Here is a 26,559-nt window from a genome sequence, read left to right as displayed (position 1 = left end):
ACGGCACCCTGGAAGATGTTTGGAACCTACCACTCGATCTTCAGACTGCAGCGAGAATCAGTTTGGACCTCCTCCATGGCCCGCTTTCCTTCCTCTCCGATGTCATTGCCCCACAGGTTCAGCTGTTGGAGGTGAGAGGGGTTGGACCGGAGAGCCTTGGCCAGTGAGACGCATCCTCGTGTGCCGATCTCGCAACACCGCAGCCTGAGAAGACAAGAGGGCGGCTGACACAAGCCCAAGGTTCTTGGGCCGGCTCGAGGAGAGCCTTACCCGAGAACTTGCAAGGTGCACTGCGGCTTTGCCAGTCCGGTGGCGAGCGCCTCCAGCTCGTCGTCACTCAAGTCGTTACAGCCAAGTTCCAGCTCCCTCAGGCTGCCGGGCGAGCTTAGAATGGAGGCCAGCGCCTCGCAGCTTTTCTTGCTCAGCTTGCAGTTCCAGAGCCTGAGAAGACAAGAGGGCGGCCGGCTGACACAAGCCCAAGGTTCTTGGGCCGGCTCGAGGGGAGCCTTACCTGAGAACTTGCAAGGTGCACTGCGGCTTTGCCAGTCCAGCGGCGAGCGCCTCCAGCCCGTCGTCGTGCAAGTAGTTGAAGCTGAGATCCAGATGGCTCAAGGTGCGGGACGAGCTTAGAACGGAGGCCAGCGCCTCGCAGCTTTTCTCGCTCAGCTGGCAGCCCTGGAGCCTGAGAAGACAAGAGGGCAGCTGACACAGGCCCAAGGTTCTTGAGCCGGCTGGCCTTCTGCCACTCAAGGGGAGCCTTACTCGAGAACTTGCAAGGTGCACTGCGGCTTTGCCAGTCCGGCGGCGAGCGCCTCCAGCCCGTGGTCGTGGAAGTCGTTCCTGCTGAGATCCAGCTCCCTCAGGGTGTGGGACGAGCTTAGAACGGAGGCCAGCGCCTCGCAGCTTTTCTTGCTCAGCTGGCACCACTGGAGCCTGAGAAGACAAGAGGGCGGCTGACACAGGAACCTTGGGCCGGCTGACCTTCTGCCGCTCGAGGAGAGCCTTACTTGAGAACTTGCAAGGTGCACTGCGGCTTTGCCAGTCCGGCGGCGAGCGCCTCCAGCCCATCGTCGCACAAGTCGTTCCTATTAAGATCCAGATGCCTCAGGGTGCAGGACGAGCTTAGAACGGAGGCCAGCGCCTCGCAGCTTTTCTTGCTCAGCCAGCATTTCTCGAGCCTGAGAAGACAAGAGGGTGGCTGACACAGGCCCAAGGTTCTTGGGCCGGCTGGCCTTCTGCCGCTCGAGGGGAGCCTTACCTGAGAAGCTGCAAGGTGCACTGCGGCTTTGCCAGTCCGGTGGCGAGCGCCTCCAGCCCGTCGTCGTGCAAGTCGTTTTCGCTGAGATCCAGATGCCTCAGGGTGCGGGACGAGCTTAGAACGGAGGCCAGCACCTCGCAGCTTTTCTTGCTCAGCTTGCAGTCCCTGAGCCTGAGAAGACAAGAGGGCGGCTGACACAAGCCCAAGGTTCTTGGGCCGGCTTGCCTTCTGCCGCTCGAGGGGAGCCTTACCCGAGAACTTGCAAGGTGCACTGCGGCTTTGCCAGTCCGGCGGCGAGCGCCTCCAGCCCGTCGTCGTGCAAGTCGTTCCCGCTGAGATCCAGATGGCTCAGGGTGCGGGACGAGCTTAGAACAGAGGCCAGCGCCTCGCAGCTTTTCTTGCTCAGGTTGCAGCGATAGAGCCTGAGAAGACAAGAGGGTTTGGGCTGCTGACATGTGCGCGGCCGGTTCAGCGTGCTGGCTCGACGGCACCTACAGTGATTTTTGAGAAGCCTTGACCACCGGCAGAAGCATCAGCAGCCCCTTCTCGGACGGAGCGTATTTCCGGAGATCGAAGCAGCTCATGGCTTCGTCGGAAGCCCGCAAGAAGAAGACCAGGGCCGACCACATGGCCGGAGGTAGGTCCTCCGTGGACAATTCCCCCCCTTTTAGGTATTGTTGGATCTGCTCCAGCAGGGACTCGTCCTTCAGCTCCTTCAGGCAGTAGAACAAGTTGATGTTCTCCTCGGGAGAATTCCGCTCGATCCGTTCCTTGATCAAGCGGACCGTTTCTGCGTTGCCGTGTCTGTAGTTCTCGGGAACCTTGAGCAGCTCACCCAGGAGATCCTGGTTGCACTGCAAGGAGAGGCCCAGCAGGAAGCGAAGGAACAAGTCCAGGTTTCCCTCACTCTCGGAGGCTTTGCGGATGGCCGCCTCATGGACTTCAGCGAGCGCCTTCCACTTCCAAAACAACAGGAGGCCTTTCCACGTCCATCCGGAATCGTCCAGCACGTTCTTGTTGTCCTGGAACAGGCTCATCATCACGTAGAGAGCGGCCAGATATTCCTGGACGGTCAGGTGGATGAACTGAAACATCTTGCGTTGGTATTTCTTGAGCGGGGGTACCTCCTTGAAGACCACGGTGAAGACTCCCGAGTGTTTTGCGCCCTGCAGGTAATCCAACCTGCTTTCCCGCAAGTCGCTCTCGTAGAAGATCTGTTGCTTTTTCATCAGGTGCTGAAAAGCCAGCTTGGCCAGCGCTTTGACGTAGTCCGTGCTCTTCCGGCTGTCTCGCTCCTTGGACTTGTACAGGTGATAGAGCAGGAACTCTGTGTACATCTCGGTCAGGGTTTCGGGCAGCTCCTTTCCGTGTTTCCGACAGTCTTGGAGAACGATGGCGATGAGCCAGCAGAAGATGGGCAAGTGGCACATGATCAAAATGGTGCGGGACTTCTGGATGTGCTTGATGACGTCCTCCTCGGCGGGGAACTTCTTCCTGAAGTAGTCCAGCCTCTGGGAGTCGCTGAAGCCTTTCACCTCGGTTCTGCCGTCCACCAGGCGCGGCGGGATGTCGTGGGCCGCCTGGGGCCGCGTGGTGATCCAAACCCGGGCGCAGGGAAGCAGGTTCCCCTTGATGAGATGCGCCAGGAGCACCTCCACGGGGTAGGCTCGGGTCACATCCAGGCGCTTCTTGCGCTCGTCGCTCAGGTCCAGTTTGAGGCGGGACTCGTCCAGGCCGTCCAGCACAAACAAAATCTTGATCTCGCTGGACTGGTAGTGGCGGTTGTCCGACTCTTGCAGACTGACCAAGATGTGGTCCAGCATCTTGATGGCCTTGCTCTCCCAGACAGAGTGTCGGATGAGGTCCGCCAGCGAAAAGCTATTGTTCTCCTCCAAGTTCAACTCGCGGAAGGCGAAGGGAAAGATGAAGTCCACGTCTGTGTTGGTTCTCCCGCTGGCCCAGTCCAGGACAAACTTGCGCACCAGGAAAGTCTTCCCGATGCCCGCGAAGCCCACGGTGAGCATCGTGCGAAGGGGCTCCTGGCTTTGGAAGATGTCGCACGGCTGGATGGACTCATCCTCGGCCACGCTGCACATCTCCATCTGAAGGACCTCGTGCTGCTTGTCGGGGAGACCGGCGACGCCGCGGGTAATGTTGAGGTCGGTGTAGACGTTCTCCAGAGGCTTCTGCCAGCTGTACTCCGTGTTGCCCTCGGGAACGTTGAGGTAGATCTTCCGCAGGTTCTCTTGCAGCTCCCGCTTGAATTTGCCGATCTGCTCGTTATCCACTGAGGAGATGCTACCTGAGGGCGCAGAAGGAGATCCCGTGTCGCAAAACCGTCTTTAGACCTCAAGGAGGCAAGTGAAGGAGGCCAGAGCAGTTTCCATCATTTGTATCACCTGAGAGTTTTCAGGTAGGCTGCTTTCTGAAAGCCTCGCCCCCTCCCCCACCAGAAGCCACGTTCACCTTACCTGTGATTTGCGGCAGGACGTTGCGCAGCTTCTGGGCCAGGTTGTAGTTGTTGATCTTCTCCAGAATCTCGATGGTCTTCTCCCCCGCGTTCTTGCCGTGCCTGTTCATCAGCTGTTTGGCGATGTCAGTCCGGTCTGCGTCTTCTGTGATGCTCTCGGGCAGGTCCGTAAAAAACTTGAACTTCTTGAAGTCGTCCTGCCCCAGGCCTTCCAGCGTTTCCAACAGCAGGCCCTTGATTTTCATATCCATAGCCATCTTTCCCGCATGAACCTGAACGCAAAGGGATCACCTTGATTTTCTCGCACAAGAGACGGCCACAATAGCGTCTCACGTCCAAAGCCCAGAAGGTGGCGGCATTTCCGAGAAGCTGGAGGCCAAAGTCTGCTCTTCTTACGACTCCTTCCTGGTCCTCGAGGCTGCTTGACAATGACTTTGCTGCTGGCTCCGCTTCCTTGTCGTTACGTCCCTTCAAGAAGTAAAAAACTTCAATCAAAGTAAACAACTGAGCATTTATGGAGAAAGCCAGCGACTGAAAGCTGAATAACCGACAAGCGGACCGAGTGAACCGTCAGAGCAATCGCCAACAAGTTGCTCAGACTCGCCGAGCGACTCGCTAACTGACCGACCGACCGTCCAGCTGACTAAATAACGTGATTCTGAACGGCTCCGCACGCACGCTCTCCTTCGCGTCGTCTCGTTTCAGCGTGTGAGCGATTGCCTTCCGAACAAAAGTCCTCGTCGCTGTGGCGTCCAAAGGTCAGGGCGACGCCCTCTTGTATATAAAAGACAGCTTGGAGTTCTTTTTGTTACTGATCTGTTTATCTTGACTTGGCAGACCTTGACAGACCGTGAGAACTGTGTAAACAAAAAGATAAACATACAGTGCATGTCCGAAAGTCTATTGATCCGACACCGACCTTTCCGAGGTGCACTTGAACGCCTCCTCGGAAAGCGGGACACTTATGAGAAGAACGCTGCACGCTCCTTTTTTGGTCTCGCGCTTAGGGAGGAAAAGGGACTTACGTAACCCTTTTTTCCCGTGATATTTGTGTGCGTTTATGAAACCCCAGGTGAGTTAGCAGACTGGCCTGTACACTTGGGGGAGCGAACATATCTTTGTTTACTTCCTGTTGCTGGTACGAGCGGATATAACTTGTATGGGATAAGTGCGTGGTTCGTGGCTTCGCACGGGGTGCCGCCATGTTGTCTGCGTACTGTCGTCATATGTTTGTCAAACGTCTGCCTATAGCGTTAGAAATGTATTACTGTGTTTAGTTCAGTTGTGTACTATCCGTTGTTATTACCGACACCGAGTGCCGTCGGCCAGCAGTGCACGTCTTAAAGCGGCAGTAACGCACTTATGGAATGTTCATTAAGGGTGGTAGCAGTAGTAAAGTTTATTGCCCTGTATAGCAGTTGTTATTGCTTGCATTGTGCTATTGTAGTGGAGATCCCCTACATAGCTGTTTATGCATATGTTTATTAGATGATGTAATTTGACTGTCATAATTTAATTACATTATTTCTCTTTGTTTTCCTTCTGTATAGACCACACACACACAAGTACACACTCAAACCCACTAACATACACTCCTGGAAACCTGTATACTCACTGTTGTTGAGAATAAAGTTGATGCAAGATTCTCTGACCGGACTCGTCCATAGTGCTCCATCCCTAACCACTAATCCACATCTTTACAGCGCATTTGTTAACAATAAATCAATATGCTCAAACTAATCTCCTTTGGTCTCTTTTCACATCCTATTGCACTACTGCTAATAAACGGCATCACAAAACATATACCGTAATTTTCCATGTATAATACGGACCCTAAAAATGGCATGTCGCTGCTGGAAAAAAGCCTGTATAATACGCACCCAAATTTTGACTCTTACTTAAGTCCGGAAACGTAAAATGATTTGAGAAAAACGATCATCTTTGGGAACAACCGGATGTTATTCTGCCGGTCAGTATCACTGCGCCTGCGCTAGCAAACTCGATAGCGAAGAAATGTTTCGGATTTGTGTCGGGCACATTGTGACAGCAAACAAGCAGATGATCGGGCAAGCCTTGTCTGATACCAGAGCATTGTGTTCGAAGTTAAACAGCAGAGAAGAAAAGGAACAAGGCAAAGTGTTGTGAAATAAAATATTACCTGTATTACGCATTTAGGTAGAGAACTGAACGCTCGCTCTTTATATAGCTGACGTGTCTTGCTATATTAAAAATCCGTTCTGCGCATCTGTAATGGCGGCCTCCGTATGATATCCGCTGTTGTGCTAGATTTTGGTTCCCCCGTGAGATTTTGTTTCCCCTGCCGCGGGAGCGCGCGCGCCTTATTTGGGAAGCGAAAAAGCGATGTCGTGCGGCGTCAGCACTATGTTGTTTTCAACAAAAACATGAAGAACTCACGTTTGCGTCAGTCAATTTTAATTTCTATAAAGGATTATTCTCATTTGATGCCATCCGCGTTCTGCCATTGAAGCGGGGTGCATTCAAAGACCAGTCGTACAGACGGAACACTCATTGACTTCACCAAAACGCAACAATGTCATTACGTGAGCTCTTTGCATAAACCTCGATGCAAAGAAACTCCTCTTTTTGGGTACAGGCTACAAGGAGTATATATTACAAAGGAGACCTTCTACTTCATTGTGATCATCATTCATCCATCCATCCATTTTATTTTATTACTCAAGTATTTTCAAAGCAAATGAATATTGTTGCATTTATTAATTTGCTTTAACATGACAGCGCAATATAATTCAAAGATGACACTATAGCAATGTCAAACGTGTTCATTTAAGAAAAAGCCACACACGTTTTGTGATCAAATCTTTCATAATTTTTCTCCAATAAATAATAAACAAATAACACAATAAATAAGAGGAGCAAAACTGAGCCAGTGTGCAAACAGCAGACGGTAAGCATAGCGCAAAGTACAGGACGCTACGCAGAAAGGGGGAGAGAGTTCAGGATCCAAACAGCCTGGACTATGAAGCTGTTGGTGAGTCTGGTGGTGCGGGAGGGAGCGCAGGCTCCCGTACCTCTTCCCAGAGGGCAGAAGATCAAACAAAGAGTGAGCGGGGTGACTCCCATCACTCACAATCGTGGTCGCCTTGCGGGTGAGATGGGAGATGGAAATGGCTTTCAAGCCCTTAATGTCTCCTCTCAACTTAATGCATTCAGGTATGGATGAAACACCAATGTTAAATACAGGTTGGACAAAACATTGCAACATGAATCACATATATCTTGTCTAATAAAGATCAATCTCCAACTTAAACACATATATTGATATTGCTCAAACTCTTAAAATGATGGCGTAGCAAAGTCATATTCCAAAATGGTGCGTTGCTACGTGTTTGAACAGGTCGTCTCCTCCCAATTGCTAACAATTTAATTCATTCGATTTGTTCATTTCCATCAGGTCACCCCTATGTCAAGCTTTAACACCATCTCCTGGTGAAAGTTTGGAACTACTACATGTTTTGGGATAGCCAATGTGCCTGGGCCAAATGCAATACGTCATTTTACACCATCTTGTACCACCATGCCACTTGACAACTCCGGAGTGACTTATCTATGTTTTTTTTCACGTTATTGTGCATTTTATGGCTCATGCGACCTATATTCCGGAGCGACTCTTAGTCCGAAAATTACGGTATGTGTTCCTAAAACAAAAGCATCGTTCAACAGAGTCAAAGGCCTTGCAAACATCGAGGAAGAGTACGTAGCCGTCATCTTCCACGGGATCACCAGACGTAGTCTCTATTCACGTGCATGCTTAATTGCACGTCATGCGCTTTGTGTGGCGGGCTCCATCTAGTGCGGAAACTGAGAAGTGCTCAAGCTGCTGTGCGGGCCACATTCAATTATGTTTTCAGAATTTGCTGCGGGCCAATAAAAATTGGACCGCGGGCCGCAGTTGGCCGGCGGGCCGTAGTTTGGACACCCCTACTGTAAACTCTTGTGAATGGAGCAGAATCTTTTGCAGCTTGAAATCTTTGTCGATCCACTGCGCGGTTAGGCGGAGCATACTGGTGAGGCTGACGTCGGAGCTCCGTATGTCGGTCGTGAAACTGATCGCCGTAATATCTGATGCTAGAAGCTCATGGACATGAGTTGCAACCATATTAAACAGCTCAGGTAAACACACGTCTGAGAAATGTCGTCTGCTTGGCATCGCATAACGGGGCTCAATGGGATCCATCAGCCTACGAAACGCCACATCTTCTACGATAGAGAACGGCTGATCATCTAAGGCAATGAATTCCATCGTTTTGTCTGTTATGCCCTTTGCCTTGGCAGAATCACTGGAGAACTTTCTTGCCTTTTCAAAAACGTCCGCCACAGACGGACGGAGTGGGCGTGCTCGGTGTCAGTTTCCTTTTCTGTCTCGCCTTCTTCTCATATTCAGAATGGCCATCGGGATGTTTGGATTTCAGGTGATGAATTAAACCCGACCGTGGAGAAACCTTTTGCAGATGCACCCCCTCTTGAAATTTCAGCATTGCATGTTTTGCAAATCGCTATCCGTGGGTCTTTCTCTGAGATAGTGAAATCAGTCCACACCGCAGACGTGCTGGCTCTTATCGTTTTCCCGTGGCTGGCTGCGCTCTTTGCTGACGTCATCACAAGTTTCGGCCGTGTTGTTTCGCTGATTTAGGTCTTTCGGCCAAAAACCGAAAATGCACTTTTGGGTCATTTTCGGTCGAACATTTTCGGTGCATCCCTAGTTTTTTGTCAGCAGCGGATGCTCAAAATGGTTAAATGAGAGGCGGGCCAATTTGTGCTTTTTTCTTACCACCAGAAATACGAGCAGGTTTCAATTTAACGTCAAAGATGGCAATTCTTCACCCAAAATTGCCACATTTTCCATTCAAGTGTTGAAAATAGGGGCGGGGCAACATGGTGGCCGCCCCTCTCGGCCCCTCCCCCACCCACCCAAGAGTCCACGCCAGTCAAATGAGCACACCTGAGATTTTTGGATCATTTGGACGTGGAAGGAATTAGTCAGCATTCTCTGCCAGCGTCCATTTCAACGATTTCAAGACTACGCTTAGCCCAAAGCCAAGGCCCGATGGCCAGATACGGCCCGGCACATCATTTGATGCGTCCCGCCAAGACAAATTGTGCATGGACTTCACGTGTCAATACTGAAACTGTCTTCACGTTTGAAAAATAGACAAGTTGCTCTCAATTTTTATTAGCGTTCGTCTTTTTAAATTATTTAAACTTTTTACGAGTCTGTGACTTCAAAACGAGTTCTTCCTCAGTTTGTTGTGTAGCCTATACTGGATAGAATATTAGGCGTTGACAGTTCCAAAGTGTCCAGTGTTCGTCCAGATGGAGGCCAAAACGAGCACCGACATGGCGGAGAAAAACAACTGCTCACGTGGGAACTTTCTCCTTTCCCAAGCGCCTTCATATTGTCCAGCCCCATTTGCTACGTCTGAGTCGAGTGTCTTCCGTTTGAAGGCAAAAACGGGAGAGTGGGCTTGATGTGGCCGAAACTTTGACTTGTCCTCCTTTTTCTATTCCACATTGCGCGTGTTGTGTGTTGTGTGTGCATGGAGGAAATGTACCTGAGTGCAGGGAGGCTTGAAAAAGTAGCGGGAGCGCTTCCTCGACTCAGCCTTCTGTCTTGCTACCTGTTAGCATCGTTAGCATTTGTTCCGTTCTCATCCACACTGAGTGCATTTCAAATGAAAGGAGAATCTTCACTTGAGCCTTGCCTTGCCTTGCCTAACTTCTCTTCCTCTTTTTGGACTCATTTGTCAGGTGGCATTGAAGAGTTGTGTTACACTGCCCTCTGTCGACGGCTGATTGTCATTACAACTGCAGGTGGCCGGAGACGACGGAATTAGTCCGTCGTGTTTGACCTGTAATTTAAATCAATTGCACTGCCGTCCAGTCGTCAAACATCGTCGAGGATGGTTTCATTTAATTTGTAAAAATTACACGGAGCTTGCTTATTTTATATCTCATTCTGTTATGAGACAATACAGATCTGGTCATTTATCCTGATAATAATTCAATGCTCGGCAATGGCAAGGCAGAAAACCATACACGCACAACCATGGAACATCTCCCTCAATATTGAGTAATTCCAAATAAATGCCACAAGATGGCAGCAAAGACCCACTACGCACATCAAGAAAGAACTTTGACCCAAGCTCATCTAGACAGCATTAGCCATCCACCGCTGAGGAAACCAAAATAATAATAAGTCTGACTGCGAGGACTGTTTACTTCTTTCTTCTAAATGTGTTGCTGCACTGTTTATGTTCATTCACGTTTGAAGCTTCCATGGCCGCTAATTGGCAATTTGCGCAGATGCTGTATTTCATCTATTTTGTGGCCACAAATAAAACATGTCAAGTCTGTTCCTCGAGAGGAATCTATATATATATATGTATCGTTTTTTTCCATGTATAATGCGCCCCCATGTATAATACGCACCCGAATTTTGACTCTTCCCTTTTGTCCAGTCCGTCTTGAACGCTAGCGATCACGTAAGTCACAGAAATCCCCTTCGAGATGGTAGTTAGAAGATCCCTTTTGTCCAGCCTGAGCTCTGTGGTTTTGTTAAGTTAGGTTTTTGCCATCGTATTTCCCTCGTTTTGAGGCGCTTTCTGTTTTGCTGTCTCCAGCCTTCTTCCCTCGTTTTGAGGCGCTTTTGGTTTTTGCTGTCCCCACCCAGCCTTTTTGTCCCTCATTTTAAGGCGCCTTTTGCTTTTTGTGCTGTCTTCAGCCTGAGAGAATAAACACCTTTTGTTGGCACTCTGCATCCGAGTGCTCTCCCTGCTCCAAGTCTGACAGTTACATACATGAGAAAACTTCACGTCACTGCAATAAACACAAAATACGGCATAAAACGCACAACAAATGACGTACAGGTGTACGCTCCATCCTAACATAATAATGAGAGTTCATAGTTCATTCTACAACTCGTGGCGCTTTAGTCATCAAAATGCATTCAAAAACAAGTCAATTGGAGGCATGATGATTGCAATTATTATTTGCATCAACATTCACCATTGGTCGGCCAGCAGGTCAGATTAGGCGAGGAAGTGGAGGGTCAAGGGTCAAGGCCCGCCCGGCACGAGTGCGGATGGCAGGAGAGTGTCAGGAGCACACGTCTGTGTTGGAGTTCACGTCTTATTTGTGAAATGTGGAAATATTTATGCCTTATCATCGCTCGGAGAATCAAGCAACTAACGTGAAGGACAGGCTTTGCCGTTTCCTTATGGACAGCAGGCGTCCTCAGCCAAGCACTCCAGGGGAAAGGCATCCTTAGCGAGCTTCTGCATGCATCCACATCCATCCATCCACTCGTGCTCAGAACTCTCCTCAAGGATCCAAGGCTGTCGTCAACGGCGTCACATCAACCCTCCTAGACAAAACATAAGAGAGATATAACCAAGCATTTGGCGTTTGAGGAAAAACACCAGGCATGAACACTTACTTCATTCAGGCAATATGGCCCAAAACATTTGAGATGTCAAAGTGCACATCATGAAGTTAGTATTAAAACATTTCCTTTGATTGATTTCATGTGTGCTTCTCTACTTTATTCATTGTGATGTCAGCAAATCTGGTTTTGGAGCCAGGCGCCAGCGACTTTTTGGAAGCCATTTCCTTCAAAGGCACCCTAGAAGATGTTTGGAACCTACCACTCGATCTTCGGACTGCAGCGAGAATCCATTTGGACCTCCTTCAAGGCCCGCTTTCCTTCCTCTCCGATCTGATTGCCCAGCAGGTTCAGCCGTTGGAGGTGGGAAGGGTTGGACCGGAGAGCCTTGGCCAGTGAGACGCATCCTCGTGTGCCAATACTGCACAACACCAGCCTGAGAAGACAAGAGGGCGGCTGACACAGGCCCAAGGTTCTTGGGCCGGCTCGAGGAGAGCCTTACCTGAGATATTGCAAGGTGCACTGCGGCTTTGCCAGTCCGGCGGCGAGCGCCACCAGCCCGTCGTCACACAAGTCGTTTCTGCTGAGATTCAGAAGCCTCAGGTTGCAGGGCGAGCTTAGAACGGAGGCCAGCGCCTCGCAGCTTTTCTTGCTCAGCTTGCACCACTGGAGCCTGAGAAGACAAGGGGCGGCTGACACAGGACCAAGGTTCTTGGGCCGGCTGTTCTTCTGCCGCTCGAGGGGAGCCTTACCCGAGAACTTGCAAGGTGCACTGCGGCTTTGCCAGTCCGGCGGCGAGCGCCTTCAGCCCGTCGTCGTGCAAGTCGTTCTTGCTGAGATCCAGATTTCTCAGGCTGCCGGGCGAGCTTAGAACGGAGGCCAGCGCCTCACAGCTTTTCTTGCTCAGCTGGCATTTGTGGAGCCTGAGAAGACAAGAGGGCAGCTGACACAGGCCCAAGGTTCTTGGGCCGGCTGGCCTTCTGCCGCTCGAGGGGAGCCTTACACGAGAACTTGCAAGGTGCACTGCGGCTTTGCCAGTCCAGCGGCGAGCGCCTCCAGCCCGTCATCGTACAAGTCGTTCCAGCTGAGATCCAGATGGCTCAGGGTGCGGGACGAGCTTAGAACGGAGGCCAGCGCCTCGCAGCTTTTCTTGCTCAGCTTGCAGTCCTGGAGCCTGAGAAGACAAGAGGGCGGCTGACACAGGCCCAAGGTTCTTGGGCCGGCTGACCTTCTGCCGCTCGAGGAGAACCTTACTTGAGAACTTGCAAGGTGCACTGCGGCTTTGCCAGTCCGGCGGCGAGCGCCTCCAGCCCATCGTCGCACAAGTCGTTCCCGTTAAGATCCAGATGCCTCAGGGTGCGGGACGAGCTTAGAACGGAGGCCAGCGCCTCGCAGCTTTTCTTGCTCAGCTTGCACCACTGGAGCCTGAGAAGACAAGAGGGCGGCTGACACAGGCCCAAGGTTCTTGGGCCGGCTGGCCCTCTGCCGCTCGAGGGGAGCCTTACCTGAGAACTTGCAAGGTGCACTGCGGCTTTGCCAGTCCAGCGGCGAGCGCCTCCAGCCCGTCGTCACACAAGTCGTTCTTGCTGAGATCCAGCTCCCTCAGGGTGCGGGACGAGCTTAGAACGGAGGTCAGCGCCTCGCAGCTTTTCTTCCTCAGCTTGCAGCTGCTGAGCCTGAGAAGACAAGAGGGTTTGGGCTGCTGACATGTGCGCGGCCGGTTCAGCGTGCTGGCTCGACGGCACCTACACTGATGTTTGAGAAGCCTTGACCACCGGCAGCAGCATCAGGAGCCCCTTCTCGGACGGAGCGTAATCCTCAAGGTAAAACCTGCTCATGACTTCGTCGGAAGCCCGCAAGAAGAAGACCAGGGCCGACCTCATGGCCGGAGGTAGGTCCTCCGTGGACAATTTCCCCCGTTTTATGTATTGTTGGATCTGCTCCAGCAGGGACTCGTCCTTCAGCTCCTTCAGGCAGTAGAACAAGTTGATGCTCTCCTCGGGAGAATCCCGCTCGATCCGTCGCTTGATCAAGCGGACCGTTTCTGCCTTGCTGTGTCTGTAGTTCTCGGGAACCTTGAGCAGCTCACCCAGGAGATCCTGGTTGCATTGCAAGGAGAGGCCCAGCAGGAAGCGGAGGAACAAGTCCAGGTTTCCCTCTCTCTCGGAGGCTTTGCGGATGGCCGCCTCATGGACTTCAGCGAGCGGCTTCCGCTTCCAAAGCAACTGGGAATCGTCCAGCACGTTCTTGTTGTCCTGGATCAGGCTCATCATCACGTAGAGAGCGGCCAGATATTCCTGGACGGTCAGGTGGATGAACTGAAACATCTTGCGTTGGTATTTCTTGAACGGGGGTACCCTCTTGAAGACCACGGTGAAGACTCCAGAGTGTTTTGCGCCCTGCAGGTCATCCAAGCCGCTTTCCCGCAAGTCGCTCTCATAGAAGATCTGTTGCTTTTTCATCAGGTGCTGAAAAGCCAGCTTGGCCAGCGCTTTGACGTACTCCGTGCTCTTCTGGCTGTCTCGCTCCTCGGACTTGTCCAGGTGATAGAGCAGGAACTCTGTGTACATCTCGGTCGGGGTTTCGGGCAGCTCCTTTCCGGCATCCCGACAGTCTTGGAGAACGGTGGCGGTGATCCGGCAGAAGATGGGCAAGTGGCACATGAGGAAAATGGTGCGGGGCTTTTGGATGTGCTTGATGACGTCCTCCTCGTCATTGGGGAACCTCTTCCTGAAGTAGTCCAGCCTCTGGGAGTCGCTGAAGCCTTTCACCTCGGTTCTGCCGTCCACCAGGCGCGGTGGGATGTCGTGGGCCGCCTGGGGCCGCGTGGTGATCCAAACCCGGGCGCAGGGAAGCAGGGTCCCCTTGATGAGATGCGCCAGGAGCACCTCCACGGGGAAGGCTCGGGTCACGTCCGGGTCCACCTTGCGCTCGTCGCTCAGGTCCAGTTTGAGGCGGGACTCGTCCAGGCCGTCCAGCACAAACAAAATCTTGATCTTGCTGGACTGGTAGTGGCGGTTGGCCGACTCTTGCAGACTGACCAAGATGTGGTCCAGCAACTTGATGGCCTTGCTCTCCCTGACAAAGAGTCGGATGAGCTCCGCCAGCGAAAAGCTTTTCCCCTCCTCCAAGTTCAACTCGCCGAAGGCCAAGGGAAAGATGAAGTCCACGTCTGTGTTGGTTCTCCCGCCGGCCCAGTCCAGGACAAACTTGCGCACCAGGAAAGTCTTCCCGATGCCCGCGAAGCCCACGGTAAGCATCGTGCGCAGGGGCTCCTGGCTTTTGAAGATGTCGCACGGCTGGATGGACTCCTCCTCGGCCACGCCGCACATCTCCATCTGAAGGACCTCGTGCTGCTTGTCGGGGAGACCGGCCACGCCGCGGGTAATGTTGAGCTCAGTGTAGACGTTCTCCAGAGGCTCCTGCCGGCCGTACCCCGTGTTGCCCTCGGGAACGTTGAGGTAGCTCTTCCGCAGGTTCTCTTGCAGCTCCCGCTTGAATTTGCCGATCTGCTCGTTATCCACTGAGGAGATGCTACCTGAGGGCGCAGAAGGGTAAAAAAAAAAGGGTGGGGGTGTCGCCCTCATCTCGAATTCCGAGCTTAGATTTAGGCCTCGTTCGATCAACGTACTTAAAACATTTGAAGTTCTCACTGTCCGATCCACCGCTTTACCGTCATTTTATCTTGCTGTTATTGACCGTCCACCTGGGGCTTACTCTGGCTTCCTGGGTGAATTTTCAGAATTCGTGGCTGATCTAGTAACCAATGATAATTTAATTTAATTATCATGGGGGATTTCAACATCCGCATGAATTTACCGTCAGAGCCACTTACTTCGGCGTTTCAGACTTTAACTGATACGTTTGGTTTTACGCAAGCCGTACAGGCAGCAACGCAAGAATGGGAATACCATTGATCTGGTATTATCCCGAGGACTTGCAACCTCAAATATAGCAGTACTGCCATACACTACTGTTCCGTCTGATCATTACTTAATAAAGTTTGAAATTCTAGTTCCTTGTCAAAGACAAGAGAGCAATCAGCATTATAGGAGCCGTCATTTCAACTCCATGACTGCAACTGCGCTATCTGAGATACTGTCGCCGGCAACCGCTATATTTCCCGCATACGCCGGCTCTATGGATAATCTTACAAATGAATTCAATGCCACATTGTTAAATGCCATTGACTCTGTGGCGCCGTTACGTCTGAAAACTCGCCGTAGAGTGCCTACTCCGTGGTTCACAGATGAAACGCGTACGCTTAAGCAATTATGTAGAAAGCATGAGCGCAGATGGCGTCTAACCAAACTTGAGGTTTTCCATCAGGCATGGCAGGATAGCCTCCTGAAATATAAAGATGCGCTTATCTTGGCAAAAACTCGGTATTCACCGCAAGTTATTCATCTCAAATCTCAAACCAATCCGAAACACCTATTTGATACAGTGGCAAAGCTGACTCTGCGGCAGCCGACCCCCGATAGTTCCTTCCACTCAGCTGACGAGTTCATGAAATTTTTTGCTCAACAGATTAGGGACGAGATCAAGAATACCATTCCAATCGCTCGGTCCAGCCCGCCGTTTACCAACGCTGATGATCATGCAACAACCCTCTCAACTTTTTAAAGCGTGTCCCTTGCTTACACAATTGGTTAGTGCGGCTAAACAAACATGTTTACTCGACCCTCTTCCAGCCAAACCACTTCAAGAATTATTTCAAATTTTAGGACCGTCCGTCTTAAATATAATCAATCTGTCTGTCTCCTCTGGGATAGTGCCAACAGCCTTTAAAACGGCTATCATTAAACCCTTACTTAAGCGACCAAATCTTGACCCGGACTGTCTCAGTAATTATAGGCCAGTTTCAAACCTCCCATTCATAGCAAAACTTCTTTTATAAAGTAGTAGCGCAGCAGCTTATTGATTACATGGTCGCCAGTAATCGATATGACACTTTTCAGTCTGGTTTTAGAGCTAATCATTCCACTGAGACAGCACTTGCTAAAGTGACTAACGATCTCCTCATAGCTATGGATTCAAACACTTAGTCTGTACTGTTACTACTCGATCTTAGTGCTGCCTTCGACACTGTAGACTTCGATATTTTATTAGGGCGTCTTACAAGTTGTGTTGGTATTTCAGGGTCAGCACTAGGCTGGTTCCATTCCTATCTATCAAACAGGACGCACCGAGTGGTCCGTGGAGCTCTATAATGTTACGTGTGGTGTCCCACAGGGATCGGTTCTCGGACCAATTCTATTTAATATTTATATGATTCCGCCTGGGGACATAATACGTAAATATAATATTAGTTTTCAATGCTACGCGGATGACACCCCATTATATATGCCGTTATCGATGACAGATTCGCGGGATTGTTGTAATCTTGCCTTGCGGAGATCAAGCAATGGATGTCTCTCAACTTCCTTCGTCTTAACCCAGATAAAACTGAGATGTTGATCATTGGTCCAACTCGTTATCAACACTTATTCAAGGAAACCGCTATAACTATAGATAACCGTACTCACTCAGAGCGATACTATAACGAATCTCGGGGCAATATTTGACCAAACTCTCTCCTTTCAAAAGCACATTAAGAATATAACCAGAATGGTGTTTTTTCACCTTCGTAATATTGCAAAGATTCGTCCGATCCTCTCGACCGGTGATGCGGAAACTATTATACATGCGTTGGTCACGTCACGCCTGGACTACTGTCATGTATTATTCTCTGGTCTTCCTAAATCCCGCATCAAAAGTCTACTGTTAGTACAAAATGCTGCTGCAAGGCTGCTCTCACGGACAAGAAAATGTGATCACATTACCCCAATATAGGGTCTAGAGCATTTTCTATTGGGGCTCCAGAGCTTTGGAATGCCCTACCAATGGATATTAGGACTGCTACCTCAGTAGAAACATTTAAGACACGTTTAAAGACACATTTCTATGACATGGCCTTTAACTAACCTGTAGTGGCCGATTCGGCTGGAGTTGGTTCTCGCTCCACCCCCCCCCCCCCTGTCTATGTGAAGCCCTTTGAGACTGCTTGTGATTTTGGGCTATACAAATAAACTTGACTTGACTTGACGGAGATCCCGTGCCGCAAAACCGTCTTTAGTCCTGGCCGCAAGCGTGCCGCAGCCATGCCGCCACTTCCCCTCAAGGAGGCAAGTGAAAGAGGCAAGAGCTGTTGCCATCATTTGTATCACCTGAGAGTTTTCAGGTAAGCTGCTTTCTGGATGCCCCCCTCCTCCCCCACCAGAAGCCACGTTCACCTTACCTGTGATTTCCGCCAGGTCGTTGCGCAGCTTCTGGGAGAGGTTGTAGTTGTTGATCTTCTCCAGAATCTCGATGGTCTTCTCCCCCGCGTTCTTGCCGTGCCTGTTCATCAGCTGTTCGCCGATGTCAATCCAGTCTTCGTTTTCTTTGACCCTCTTGGGCAGGTTCATATAAAACTTGAACTTCTTGATGTCCTCCTGCCCCAGGTCTTGCAGCGTTTTCAACAGGAGGCCCTTGATTTTCATATCCAGAGCCATCGTTCCCGCATGAACCTGAACGCAAAGGGATCACTTGAAGCAGTCCGAAAATAGTGTTGAGCTGACAAGACCACGCTCCCCCAGCCAGCCCTCCTCCCGTGCGAGTCCAGCAGCCGCAGCCGCAGTGCAGATCCAGCCCTCCCAAGATCTCGTGGACGTGGACGAGCTGAGGGCACGCACCGCACTCTTTTAAAAATCGATCTTGCGTTTGATCAATTGGAAAGAGTCTTTGCGGTGCAAATATCCTATGCCGGTTCGTTCGCAAAGGAGACAAGAGTTCTCATGTTTACTGGGAGCTTAGCTTCCTTTTACATCACAGCCATACCGTCAAACTGGTGGAACTGGTGAGACCAACAAAACTGTTTGGTCCGGGATTTTGTTGGACTGCCTCAACCATAATTCATGTACATTCCATTCCATTTCACTTTGCTACTGGGCTGGCCAGTCTACTGCGAGTGTTCACAAACAATGCCGAAACCAAAATGCACGCTCACGGAAGAGTTGGTTACAAAATTCCCATGCGGCACCCTGGAAGATGTTTGGAACCTACCACTTGAATCTTCAGACTGCAGGGAGAATCCATTTGGACCTCCTCCAAGGCCTGCTTTCCCTCCTCTCCGATGCGATTGCCCCCCAGGTTCAGCTGTTGGAGGTGGGAGGGGTTGGACCGGAGAGCCTTGGCCAGTGAGACGCATCCTCGTGTGCCGATCTTGCACCGCACCAGCCTGAGAAGACAAGAGGGCGGCTGACACAAGCCCAAGGTTCTTGGGCCGGCTCGAGGAGAACCTTACCCGAGAACTTGCAAGGTGCACTGCGGCTTTGCCAGTCCAGCGGCGAGCGCCTCCAGCCCATCGTCGCACAAGTCGTTCCCGTTAAGATCCAGATGACTCAGGGTGCGGGACGAGCTCAGAACGGAGGCCAGCGCCTCGCAGCTTTTCTTGCTCAGCTTGCAGCTCTGGAGCCTGAGAAGACAAGAGGGCGGCTGACACAGGCCCAAGGTTCTTGGGCCGGCTGGCCTTCTGCCACTCGAGGGGAGCCTTACTCGAGAACTTGCAAGGTGCACTGCGGCTTTGCCAGTCCGGCGGCGAGCGCCTCCAGCCCGTGGTCGTGCAAGTCGTTCCAGCTGAGATCCAGCTCCCTCAGGGTGCGGGACGAGCTTAGAACGGAGGCCAGCGCCTCGCAGCTTTTCTTAATCAGCTTGCAGTTCCAGAGCCTGAGAAGACAGGAGGGCGGCTGACACAAGCCCAAGGTTCTTGGGCCGGCTCGAGGGGAGCCTTACCTGAGAACTTGCAAGGTGCACTGCGGCTTTGCCAGTTCGGCGGCGAGCGCCTCCAGCCCGTCGTTGTTCAAGTCGTTGAAGCTGAGATCCAGATGCCTCAGGGTGCGGGACGAGGTTAGAACGGAGGCCAGCGCCTCGCAGCTTTTCTTGCTCAGCTGGCAGCCCCAGAGCCTGAGAAGACAAGAGGGTTTGGGCTGCTGACATGTGCGCGGCCGGTTCAGCGTGCTGGCTCGACGGCACCTACACTGATTTTTGAGAAGCCTTGACCACCGGCAGCAGCATCAGGAGCCCCTTCTCGGACCGAGCGTATTTCCAGAGTTCGAAGCAGCTCATGGCTTCGTCGGAAGCCCGCAAGAAGAAGACCAGGGCCGACCACATGGTCGGAGGTAGGTCCTCCGTGGACAATCCCCCCCCTTTGAGGTATTGTTGGATCTGCTCCAGCAGGGACTCGTCCTTCAGCTCCTTCAGGCAGTAGAACAAGTTGATGTTCTCCTCGGGAGAATTCCGCTCGATCCGTTCCTTGATCAAGCGGACCGTTTCTGCCTTGCTGTGTCTGTAGTTCTTGGGAACCTTCAGCAGCTCACCCAGGAGATCCTGGTTGCACTGCAAGGAGAGGCCCATCAGGAAGCGGAGGAACAAGTCCAGGTTTCCCTCACTCTTGGAGGCTTTGCGGATGGCCGCCTCGTGTACCCGAGTGAGCTGCTTCCGCTTCCGAAGCAACAGGAGGCCTTTCCGCGTCCATCTGGAATTGTCCAGCACGTTCTTGTTGTCCTGGAACAAGCTCATCATCACGTGGAGCGCGGCCAGATATTCCTGGACGGTCAGGTGGATGAACTGAAACATCTTGCCTTGTTGGTATTTCTTGAGCGGGGGTACCTCCTTGAAGACCACGGTGAAGACTCCCGAGTGTTTTGCGCCCTGCAGGTAATCCAAGCCGCTTTTCCGCAAATCCTTCTCGTAGAAGATCTGTTGCTTTTTCATCAGCTGCTGAAAAGCCAGCTTGGCCAGCGCTTTGACGTACTCCGTGCTCTTCCGGCTGTCTCGCTCCTTGGACTTGTCCAGGTGATAGAGCAGGAACTCTGTGTACATCTCGGTCAGGGTTTCGGGCAGCTCCTTTCCGGCATCCCGACAGTCTTGGAGAACGATGGCGATGAGCCAGCAGAAGATGGGCAAGTGGCACATGATGAAAATGGTGGGGGACTTCTGGATGTGCCTGATGACGTCCTCCTCGGCGGGGAACCTCTTCCTGAAGTAGTCCAGCCTCTGGGAGTCGCTGAAGCCTTTCACCTCGGTCTTGCCATCCACCAGGCGCGGCGGGATGTCGTGGGCCGCCTGGGGCCGCGTGGTGATCCAAACCCGGGCGCAGGGAAGCAGGTTCCCCTTGATGAGATGCGCCAGGAGCACCTCCACGGGGTAGGCTCGGGTCACGTCCAGGCGCTCCTTGCGCTGGTTGCTCAGGTCCAGTTTGAGGCGGGACTCGTCCAGGCCGTCCAGCACAAACAAAATCTTGATGTCGCTGGACTGGTAGTGGCGGTTGGCCGACTCTTGCAGACTGACCAAGATGTGGTCCAGCATCTTGATGGCCTTGCTCTCCCAGACAAAGAGTCGGATGAGCTCCGCCAGCGAAAAGCTATTGTCCTCCTCCAAGTTCAACTCGCGAAAGGCGAAGGGAAAGATGAAGTCCACGTCTGTGTTGGTTTCCCCGCTGGCCCAGTCCAGGACAAACCTGCGCACCAGGAAAGTCTTCCCGATGCCCGCGAAGCCCACGGTGAGCATCGTGCGAAGGGGCTTCTGGCTTTCGAAAATGTCGCACGGCTCGATGGACTCCTCCTCGGCCACGCCGCACATCTCCATCTGAAGGACCTCGTGCTGCTTGTTGGGGAGACCGGCGACGCCGCGGGTAATGTTGAGCTCAGTGTAGACGTTCTCCAGAGGCTCCTGCCGGCCGTACTCTGTGTTGCCCTCGGGAACGTTGAGGTAGATCTTCCGCAGGTTCTCTTGCAGCTCCCGCTTGAATTTGCCGATCTGCTCGTTATCCACTGAGGAGATGCTACCTGAGGGCGCAGAAGGAGATCCCGTGTGGCAAAACCGTCTTTAGGCCTGGCCGTAAGCGTGCTGTCGCCATGCCGCCGCCGCTTCCCCTCAAGGAGGCAAGTGAAGGAGGCCAGAGCTGTTGCCATCATTTGTATCACCTGAGAGTTTTCAGGTAAGCTGCTTTCTGGAAAGCCTCCCCCTCCCCCACCAGAAGCCCCGTTCACCTTACCTGTGATTTGCGGCAGGTCGTTGCGCAGCTTCTGGGCCAGGTTGTAGTTGTTGATCTTCTCCAGAATCTCGATGGTCTTCTCCCCCGCGTTCTTGCCGTGCCTGTTCATCAGCTGTGTGGCGATGTCAGTCCGGTCTGCGTTTTCTTTGACGCTCTCGGGCAGGTCCATATGAAACTTGAACTTCTTGAAGTCCTCTTGCCCCAGGTCTTCCAGCGTTTCCAACAGCAGGCCCTTGATTTTTATATCCAGAGCCATCTTTCCCGCATGAACCTGAACGCAAAGGGATCACTTGAAGCAGTCCGAAAATAGCGTTGAGCTGACAAGACCACGCTCCCCCAGCCAGCAGCCGCAGCGCAGATCCCGCCCTCCCAAGATCTCATGGACGAGCTGAGGGCACGCACCGCGCTCTTTCAAAAATGGATCTTACGTGTGATCAATTGGAAAGAGTCTTTGCGGTGCAATTAGCCTAAGCCAGTTTGTTCGCAAAGGAGACGAGTTCTTCTGTTTACTGGGAGCTTAGCTTCCTTTTACATCACAGCCATACCGTCGAACTGGTAGAACTGGTGAGACAAACGAAACTGTTTGGTCCAGAATTTTGTTAGACTGCCTCAACGATAATTCATGTACATGCCATTCCATTTTACTTTGCTTCGAAGTAGACTGGGCTGGCCAATCTACTGCGAGTGTTTACAAACAATGCCGAAACCAAAATGCACGCTCACGGAAGAGTTGGTTACAAAATTCCCGTGCTTTGGCCAGGGTTGCAAGGAAGTATGTGAGTGAATAAATGAAAATCCATCCATCCATTTTCTATACTGCTTGTCCCCACGGGGGTCGCGGGTGGGCGGTCGGGCCGTGCTGGAGCCCAGCAGTCATCGGGCAGCAGGCGGGGAATAAGTAAGCAAGTAAATAAATAAATAAATGTGAATGAATGAATAAATAAATAAATAAAGTGTAAATCAATAAATAACTCACAAATGTCAGTGCACATTAGTTTTTGTCATTGTACACGTTTTGTTCGGCCAATAAATGCTACTGCTATCCAGGCACCATGCCATTTGTGTCATCAGACACTAATGAAGAAAAAACAGGTCTATCTCGTCACCCTAGTAGGTTTACAAAACATACACATCAAATACAAAAGTCAACCATCCATCCATCCATACGTACCACTTTGGCCTGCGGGTGATCAAACTTTACTTGAACGACTTCAGTTCTCCGCGCAGTAACTCGTACGACGTCAGGCTGATTTCTATCTATCACGTTGATTGATATCCCATAGCGATTCTTCAGGGCGTGCCCTCGAAGTTAGACTTACTTTTGCTTTTGTTTTGCAACTTCATATAATTAATTACCAGAAGGGCCGGTTTTTTGCTATCAAAGTCAAAGTCAAAGTCAAAGTCTGCTTTATTGTCAACTTCTTCACATGCCGAGACACACAAAGAGATCGAAATGACGTTTTCTCTATCCCACGGTGACAAGACATAGTACACAATAGACATACAAGTAAACGACGCAATGTAAAAAACAAGAAGGCACAAACAATCAATAATAAGAGTAATCCTTTCTTCCTTTTTTGTTCTTAGTTTTCTTTCCCAATAATGTTGTTCTTTCCCCCCCCCCCCCACACACACATGTAAAGCGACTTTGGGTACCTAGAAAAGCGCTATATAAATCCCAGTTATTATTATTATTATAATAAATAATAAATAAACAGATAAAACAACAAATAAGAGCCAGTGTGCATACAGACAGTAAAAGTACAGGACGCTACGCAGAACGGGGAAGCGAGTTCAGGATCCCAACAGCCTGGAGTATGAAGCTGTTTGAGAGTCTGGTGGTGCGGGAGCGCAGGCTCCTGTACCTCTTCCCAGAGGGCAGAAGCTCGAACAAAGAGTGAGCGGGGTGACTCACATCACTCACAATCGTGGTCGCTTTGCGGGTGAGATGGGAGGTGTAAATGTCCTTCAAGGAGGGGAGCGAAGCACCAATAATCTTACCAGCTGTGTTCACTATGCGCTGCAGGGCCTTCAAGCCAAACAGCAATACAGCTGGAGAGGACGCTCTCAATGGTGCCGCGGTAAAGCGTAGTCATGACGGCCGGAGGAGCGCTCGCCCGCTCGCCTGAGTTTCCGCAGGAAGTACAGGCGGCGCTGGGCCTTCTTCGCCAGTGATGCGGTGTTGGTGGACCAGGAGAGATCCTCACTGATGTGCACCCCCAGGAACTTGGCGCTGCTCACTCTCTCCACCACAGCACCGTCGATGGTCAGCGGCAGGTGTTGGGTGTGACCCTTCCGGAAGTCCACAACAATCTCCTTGGTCTTGTTCAGCAGGAGGTTGTTGTCCCTGCACCACGTGGTCAGAAGGTCAACCTCCAGCCTGTATTGAGTCTCGTCTCCCTTGGTGAGGTGTAATATGGCCCCAACAACAGCCCCCCCCACACACACACACACAGAACCGCCCATACTCAGCACCCACTCCCATGGAATCCTGCAAACTTGCCCCACCCCAACGACTCATCACCCATCAAACCGGGCATGTGCAACTGAATATAAGCTGACCAAAGAAGCTTGAAGAAGCTTTTCGTAATGGAGACTTTCTGCTCTTGAAAGGCCCAGCGCTGTATTGTACTTTCCTGAAAACAGAGCTTTGTGATTGAACTCAACCAACCTGTGTCACAGGTGCTCTGCGTCACAGGGACGTGACTGCGGGGTTGTTCCTCCCGTCCGCGAGGTGTCGCTGCGAGCTGGTTCGGCGCGTCAACACAAACAGACAAGCAAGCAGTGCGTTCGCTACGCACGTGAGAGCGAACGCCAGCCGCAATGTTGTCTCGATTAAAAGCCAAAGTGGGCTCGGTTCTGCTGCCGGGAGACGAGTTCTGCTTGGACACGACAGCCAAGGCCGACACTATCTCGCTAGCGGGCCCTTCCAAGGCGGACAAGGTGGTTTGCGGGCCCGGGCTGCGGCGCAGTGGCGACCGGCTGTTGGCGTATAAAAGCGGACTTCTGCGACACAAAGAGCCGAACATGTTCTGGCTGGACGCCCAGCACAAGAGGGTGACAAACAATACACAACACGCGCAACAAATGTCTTCCTCTTTGCTCCCTTACGCGTCCGAATTTGTCAAACGCTGTGGAGAGCGAAGCGCGATGGCGACGTCATCAAGAGGCGACAACCGTAACAACAACGATACGGCCCGGCCCGGCCCGCCTCATCATTTTATGTGGCCCGCCAAGACAAATTGGGTGGCATGACTAGAATTACAAATTGGCTTCACTTTCAATAGTATCTTCTTTTAAAAAAAAAAAAAAAAATTTCACCAGTTTTTACAAAGTTCCATTTAAAAGTCTGCTTTGTGCCGGTCACGTCACCAATGGGCAATTTCTGAAAAGGGAAGAAATCCTTGTGAAGATGCTGAGTCTGCGTGTTTGCGTTCCCTCAGTACGTTCCGGCCAAAGGAGAGACGGTCATCGGCATCGTGACGGCCAAGTCGGGCGACGTGTTCAAGGTGGACGTCGGCGGAAGCGAGCAGGCGTCTTTGTCTTACTTGGCCTTCGAAGGCGCCACCAAGAGGAACCGACCTAATGTCCAGGTGCGTGTGTGCCATGAGAGTCAGAAGCGGCTGACTGGACACCTGTGTGACACGCAACCATTACCTCGCCTCTGCCTCTTTTAGGTGGGCGACCTGTTGTTTGCGCAACTGATAGTCGCCAACAAGGACATGGAGGCGGAGCTTGTTTGCGTGGACAGTGCAGGACGGGCCAATGGGATGGGAGTGTTTGGAGCAGGTGGTTTCCTCTTCAGGGTCTCGCTGGCTCTTGCCAGACGGTATGCACGCGCCGGAGTGATTGAAATTTCAAATCGTTCATTTCAATCACCGGGTCTCGAGCAGTGCTTGTCAACCACTCGTCAGGTGTGCCGTGAAAAATGATCCAATTTCACCTGATTGGTCCCGAAATATATTTTTGGAAAACAAATGAATTCTTACCTGCAGATCATATGCCATTGTCGAGTGTCTGTGCTGCAGTAGTGACTGGCAGCGTCATCGTGGAACGATTCCTCGTCACTAGAGGGCAGCAGGGAGTGAATTGCGACACTTTGATAAGAATGACTATATTGTTCATATAGGTGGCTACGTCTTACCAGATTTTTCTTGGTGTGCCTCGAGATGTTTTCACTGAAAAGGTGTGCCGTGAATGAAAAAAGGTTGACAAGCACTGGTCTCGAGAACCGATAGATCGACCTCAATAGTCCCTAAGATGAAAACCCCTTTGCGCTGAGCCTCTTTTTCTCCCCCATCTCAGGTTGTTGGCCCCCAACAGCGATTTGCGGGCAGAGCTGGAGCAGCTGTTCCCGTGCGAGATGGTGGTGGGGATGAACGGTCGTCTGTGGGTCAAGTCTTCGAGTGTCCGCCGGACGCTGGTCTTAGCCAACCTGCTGGAGAGTTGCGAGAACATGACGCCTGCCCAGAGGCGCCAGATCTTTAGCAGACTGGCCCAGGGGGCATTCTAGAGGTGGGGATTCAAATGGAGGCGCCCACCCGACACACAGTGAGCCAGCCCATTGACTTTTTCTAGGGACGAGATGTGTGTGTGTACTGATTTAGATCCGTACAAATGGGGCCTTTTTTTTTTTTTTTTTCTGCACACAAACTATTTTAATGTCATGATTGAATTTCTGCTTGGTCATAGGACTGATTTAACTGCATCTTATTATTTCATATTGTCACTCTTTCAAGTCATGAACTAATAAATAATGAATTTTTTGTCTGGATGACAAGGTGAACAAAAATGAACGCACGACAAATGGAGTTTTGTGATGTCACCATTTAAAAAAAAAAAAAAAAAACATTGTCAGGTACAAGGCAATTGTTTCTTTTCTTCTTCAATACACATTTATTCTCAAACTGTTACAAAAAATATATTTGCCTTTTTTCTACTTTTGTGCATTTGCAAAGCATTGCGGGTAGCACAGCACCTACCTTAAACCGCAAACTAGCAGACGGACGGCATAGGACAGTGGTTCTTAACCTTTTTCCTTGTTCGCACCCCATTCAATTCCTACCCTACCTAACTAATTAGTATCATAATAAGCGGTCTACCATACAGCTATAAAGTAAGGCTTAATTAGCATTGTCCCGAATGCCTATTAACACAATGACTTCTTGAATTGGTCACTTTTTTCGGTTACCCCACCACTATCCCCGAAAAATTGTCAATTTCCCCCGGGTTATCCTCGCACGCGCCCCCGGTTAGGAAACCACTGGCATAGGGCAATGCAACTATCATACCGGCGGTGCGGTGGCCAATCGAACGCATGTTTACATTGGCCC

The 26,559-nt window shown here is 51.3% G+C and overlaps 2 protein-coding genes and 1 long non-coding RNA gene across 3 annotated transcripts in view; 2 read left to right on the top strand and 1 right to left on the bottom strand.

The window, feature by feature from the left end:
- The window catches only part of LOC133151562 (protein NLRC5-like), a 39,171-nt gene extending 16,620 nt beyond the window's left edge, over window positions 1–22,551 (bottom strand). The window contains exons 1-18 of the mRNA XM_061274714.1: window positions 22,398–22,551; window positions 21,227–21,787; window positions 19,208–21,017; window positions 18,964–19,134; window positions 18,727–18,897; window positions 18,476–18,646; window positions 18,235–18,409; window positions 17,429–17,699; window positions 12,898–14,686; window positions 12,654–12,824; window positions 12,403–12,573; window positions 12,152–12,322; window positions 1,510–1,680; window positions 1,259–1,429; window positions 1,008–1,178; window positions 763–933; window positions 512–682; window positions 271–441 (exon numbers count right to left, since the gene is read on the bottom strand). Coding sequence (XP_061130698.1) covers window positions 271–441; window positions 512–682; window positions 763–933; window positions 1,008–1,178; window positions 1,259–1,429; window positions 1,510–1,680; window positions 12,152–12,322; window positions 12,403–12,573; window positions 12,654–12,824; window positions 12,898–14,686; window positions 17,429–17,699; window positions 18,235–18,409; window positions 18,476–18,646; window positions 18,727–18,897; window positions 18,964–19,134; window positions 19,208–21,017; window positions 21,227–21,482 — 6,353 coding nt within the window. The 5' untranslated portion in view covers window positions 21,483–21,787; window positions 22,398–22,551. The remainder of the gene's footprint in view (window positions 1–270; window positions 442–511; window positions 683–762; window positions 934–1,007; window positions 1,179–1,258; window positions 1,430–1,509; window positions 1,681–12,151; window positions 12,323–12,402; window positions 12,574–12,653; window positions 12,825–12,897; window positions 14,687–17,428; window positions 17,700–18,234; window positions 18,410–18,475; window positions 18,647–18,726; window positions 18,898–18,963; window positions 19,135–19,207; window positions 21,018–21,226; window positions 21,788–22,397) is intronic.
- Window positions 4,584–5,575, top strand: LOC133151633 (uncharacterized). The gene is made up of 2 exons (XR_009713959.1): window positions 4,584–4,800; window positions 5,279–5,575. It is a non-coding gene; the product is annotated as an uncharacterized LOC133151633 (long non-coding RNA).
- Window positions 22,552–23,968: 1,417 nt separating the features above from the next.
- On the top strand, window positions 23,969–26,022 carry LOC133151619 (exosome complex component RRP40-like). The gene is made up of 4 exons (XM_061274804.1): window positions 23,969–24,283; window positions 24,670–24,819; window positions 24,904–25,055; window positions 25,532–26,022. Exons 1-4 carry the CDS (start codon window positions 24,050–24,052, stop codon window positions 25,737–25,739), a joined length of 744 nt encoding a protein of 247 aa, XP_061130788.1. The 5' UTR covers window positions 23,969–24,049; the 3' UTR covers window positions 25,740–26,022.
- The last annotated feature ends 537 nt before the right edge of the window (window positions 26,023–26,559 follow it).

The sequence above is a fragment of the Syngnathus typhle genome, linkage group LG1 (assembly GCF_033458585.1).
Source record: "Syngnathus typhle isolate RoL2023-S1 ecotype Sweden linkage group LG1, RoL_Styp_1.0, whole genome shotgun sequence".
NCBI classification, from domain to species: Eukaryota; Metazoa; Chordata; class Actinopteri; order Syngnathiformes; family Syngnathidae; genus Syngnathus; species Syngnathus typhle.
This window is presented reverse-complemented; position numbering and strand designations above follow the sequence as displayed.

What these genes read in the sequence shown, in the direction of transcription:
- LOC133151619 (XM_061274804.1), top strand. Translation starts at nt 24,050, where the DNA reads ATGTTGTCTCGATTAAAAGCCAAAGTGGGCTCGGTTCTGCTGCCGGGA. An exon ending in GGAACCGACCTAATGTCCAG is followed by an intron (nt 24,820 to 24,903) that starts GTGCGTGTGTGC and finishes TGCCTCTTTTAG; the next exon opens with GTGGGCGACCTGTTGTTTGC. An exon ending in TCGCTGGCTCTTGCCAGACG is followed by an intron (nt 25,056 to 25,531) that starts GTATGCACGCGC and finishes CCCCCATCTCAG; the next exon opens with GTTGTTGGCCCCCAACAGCG.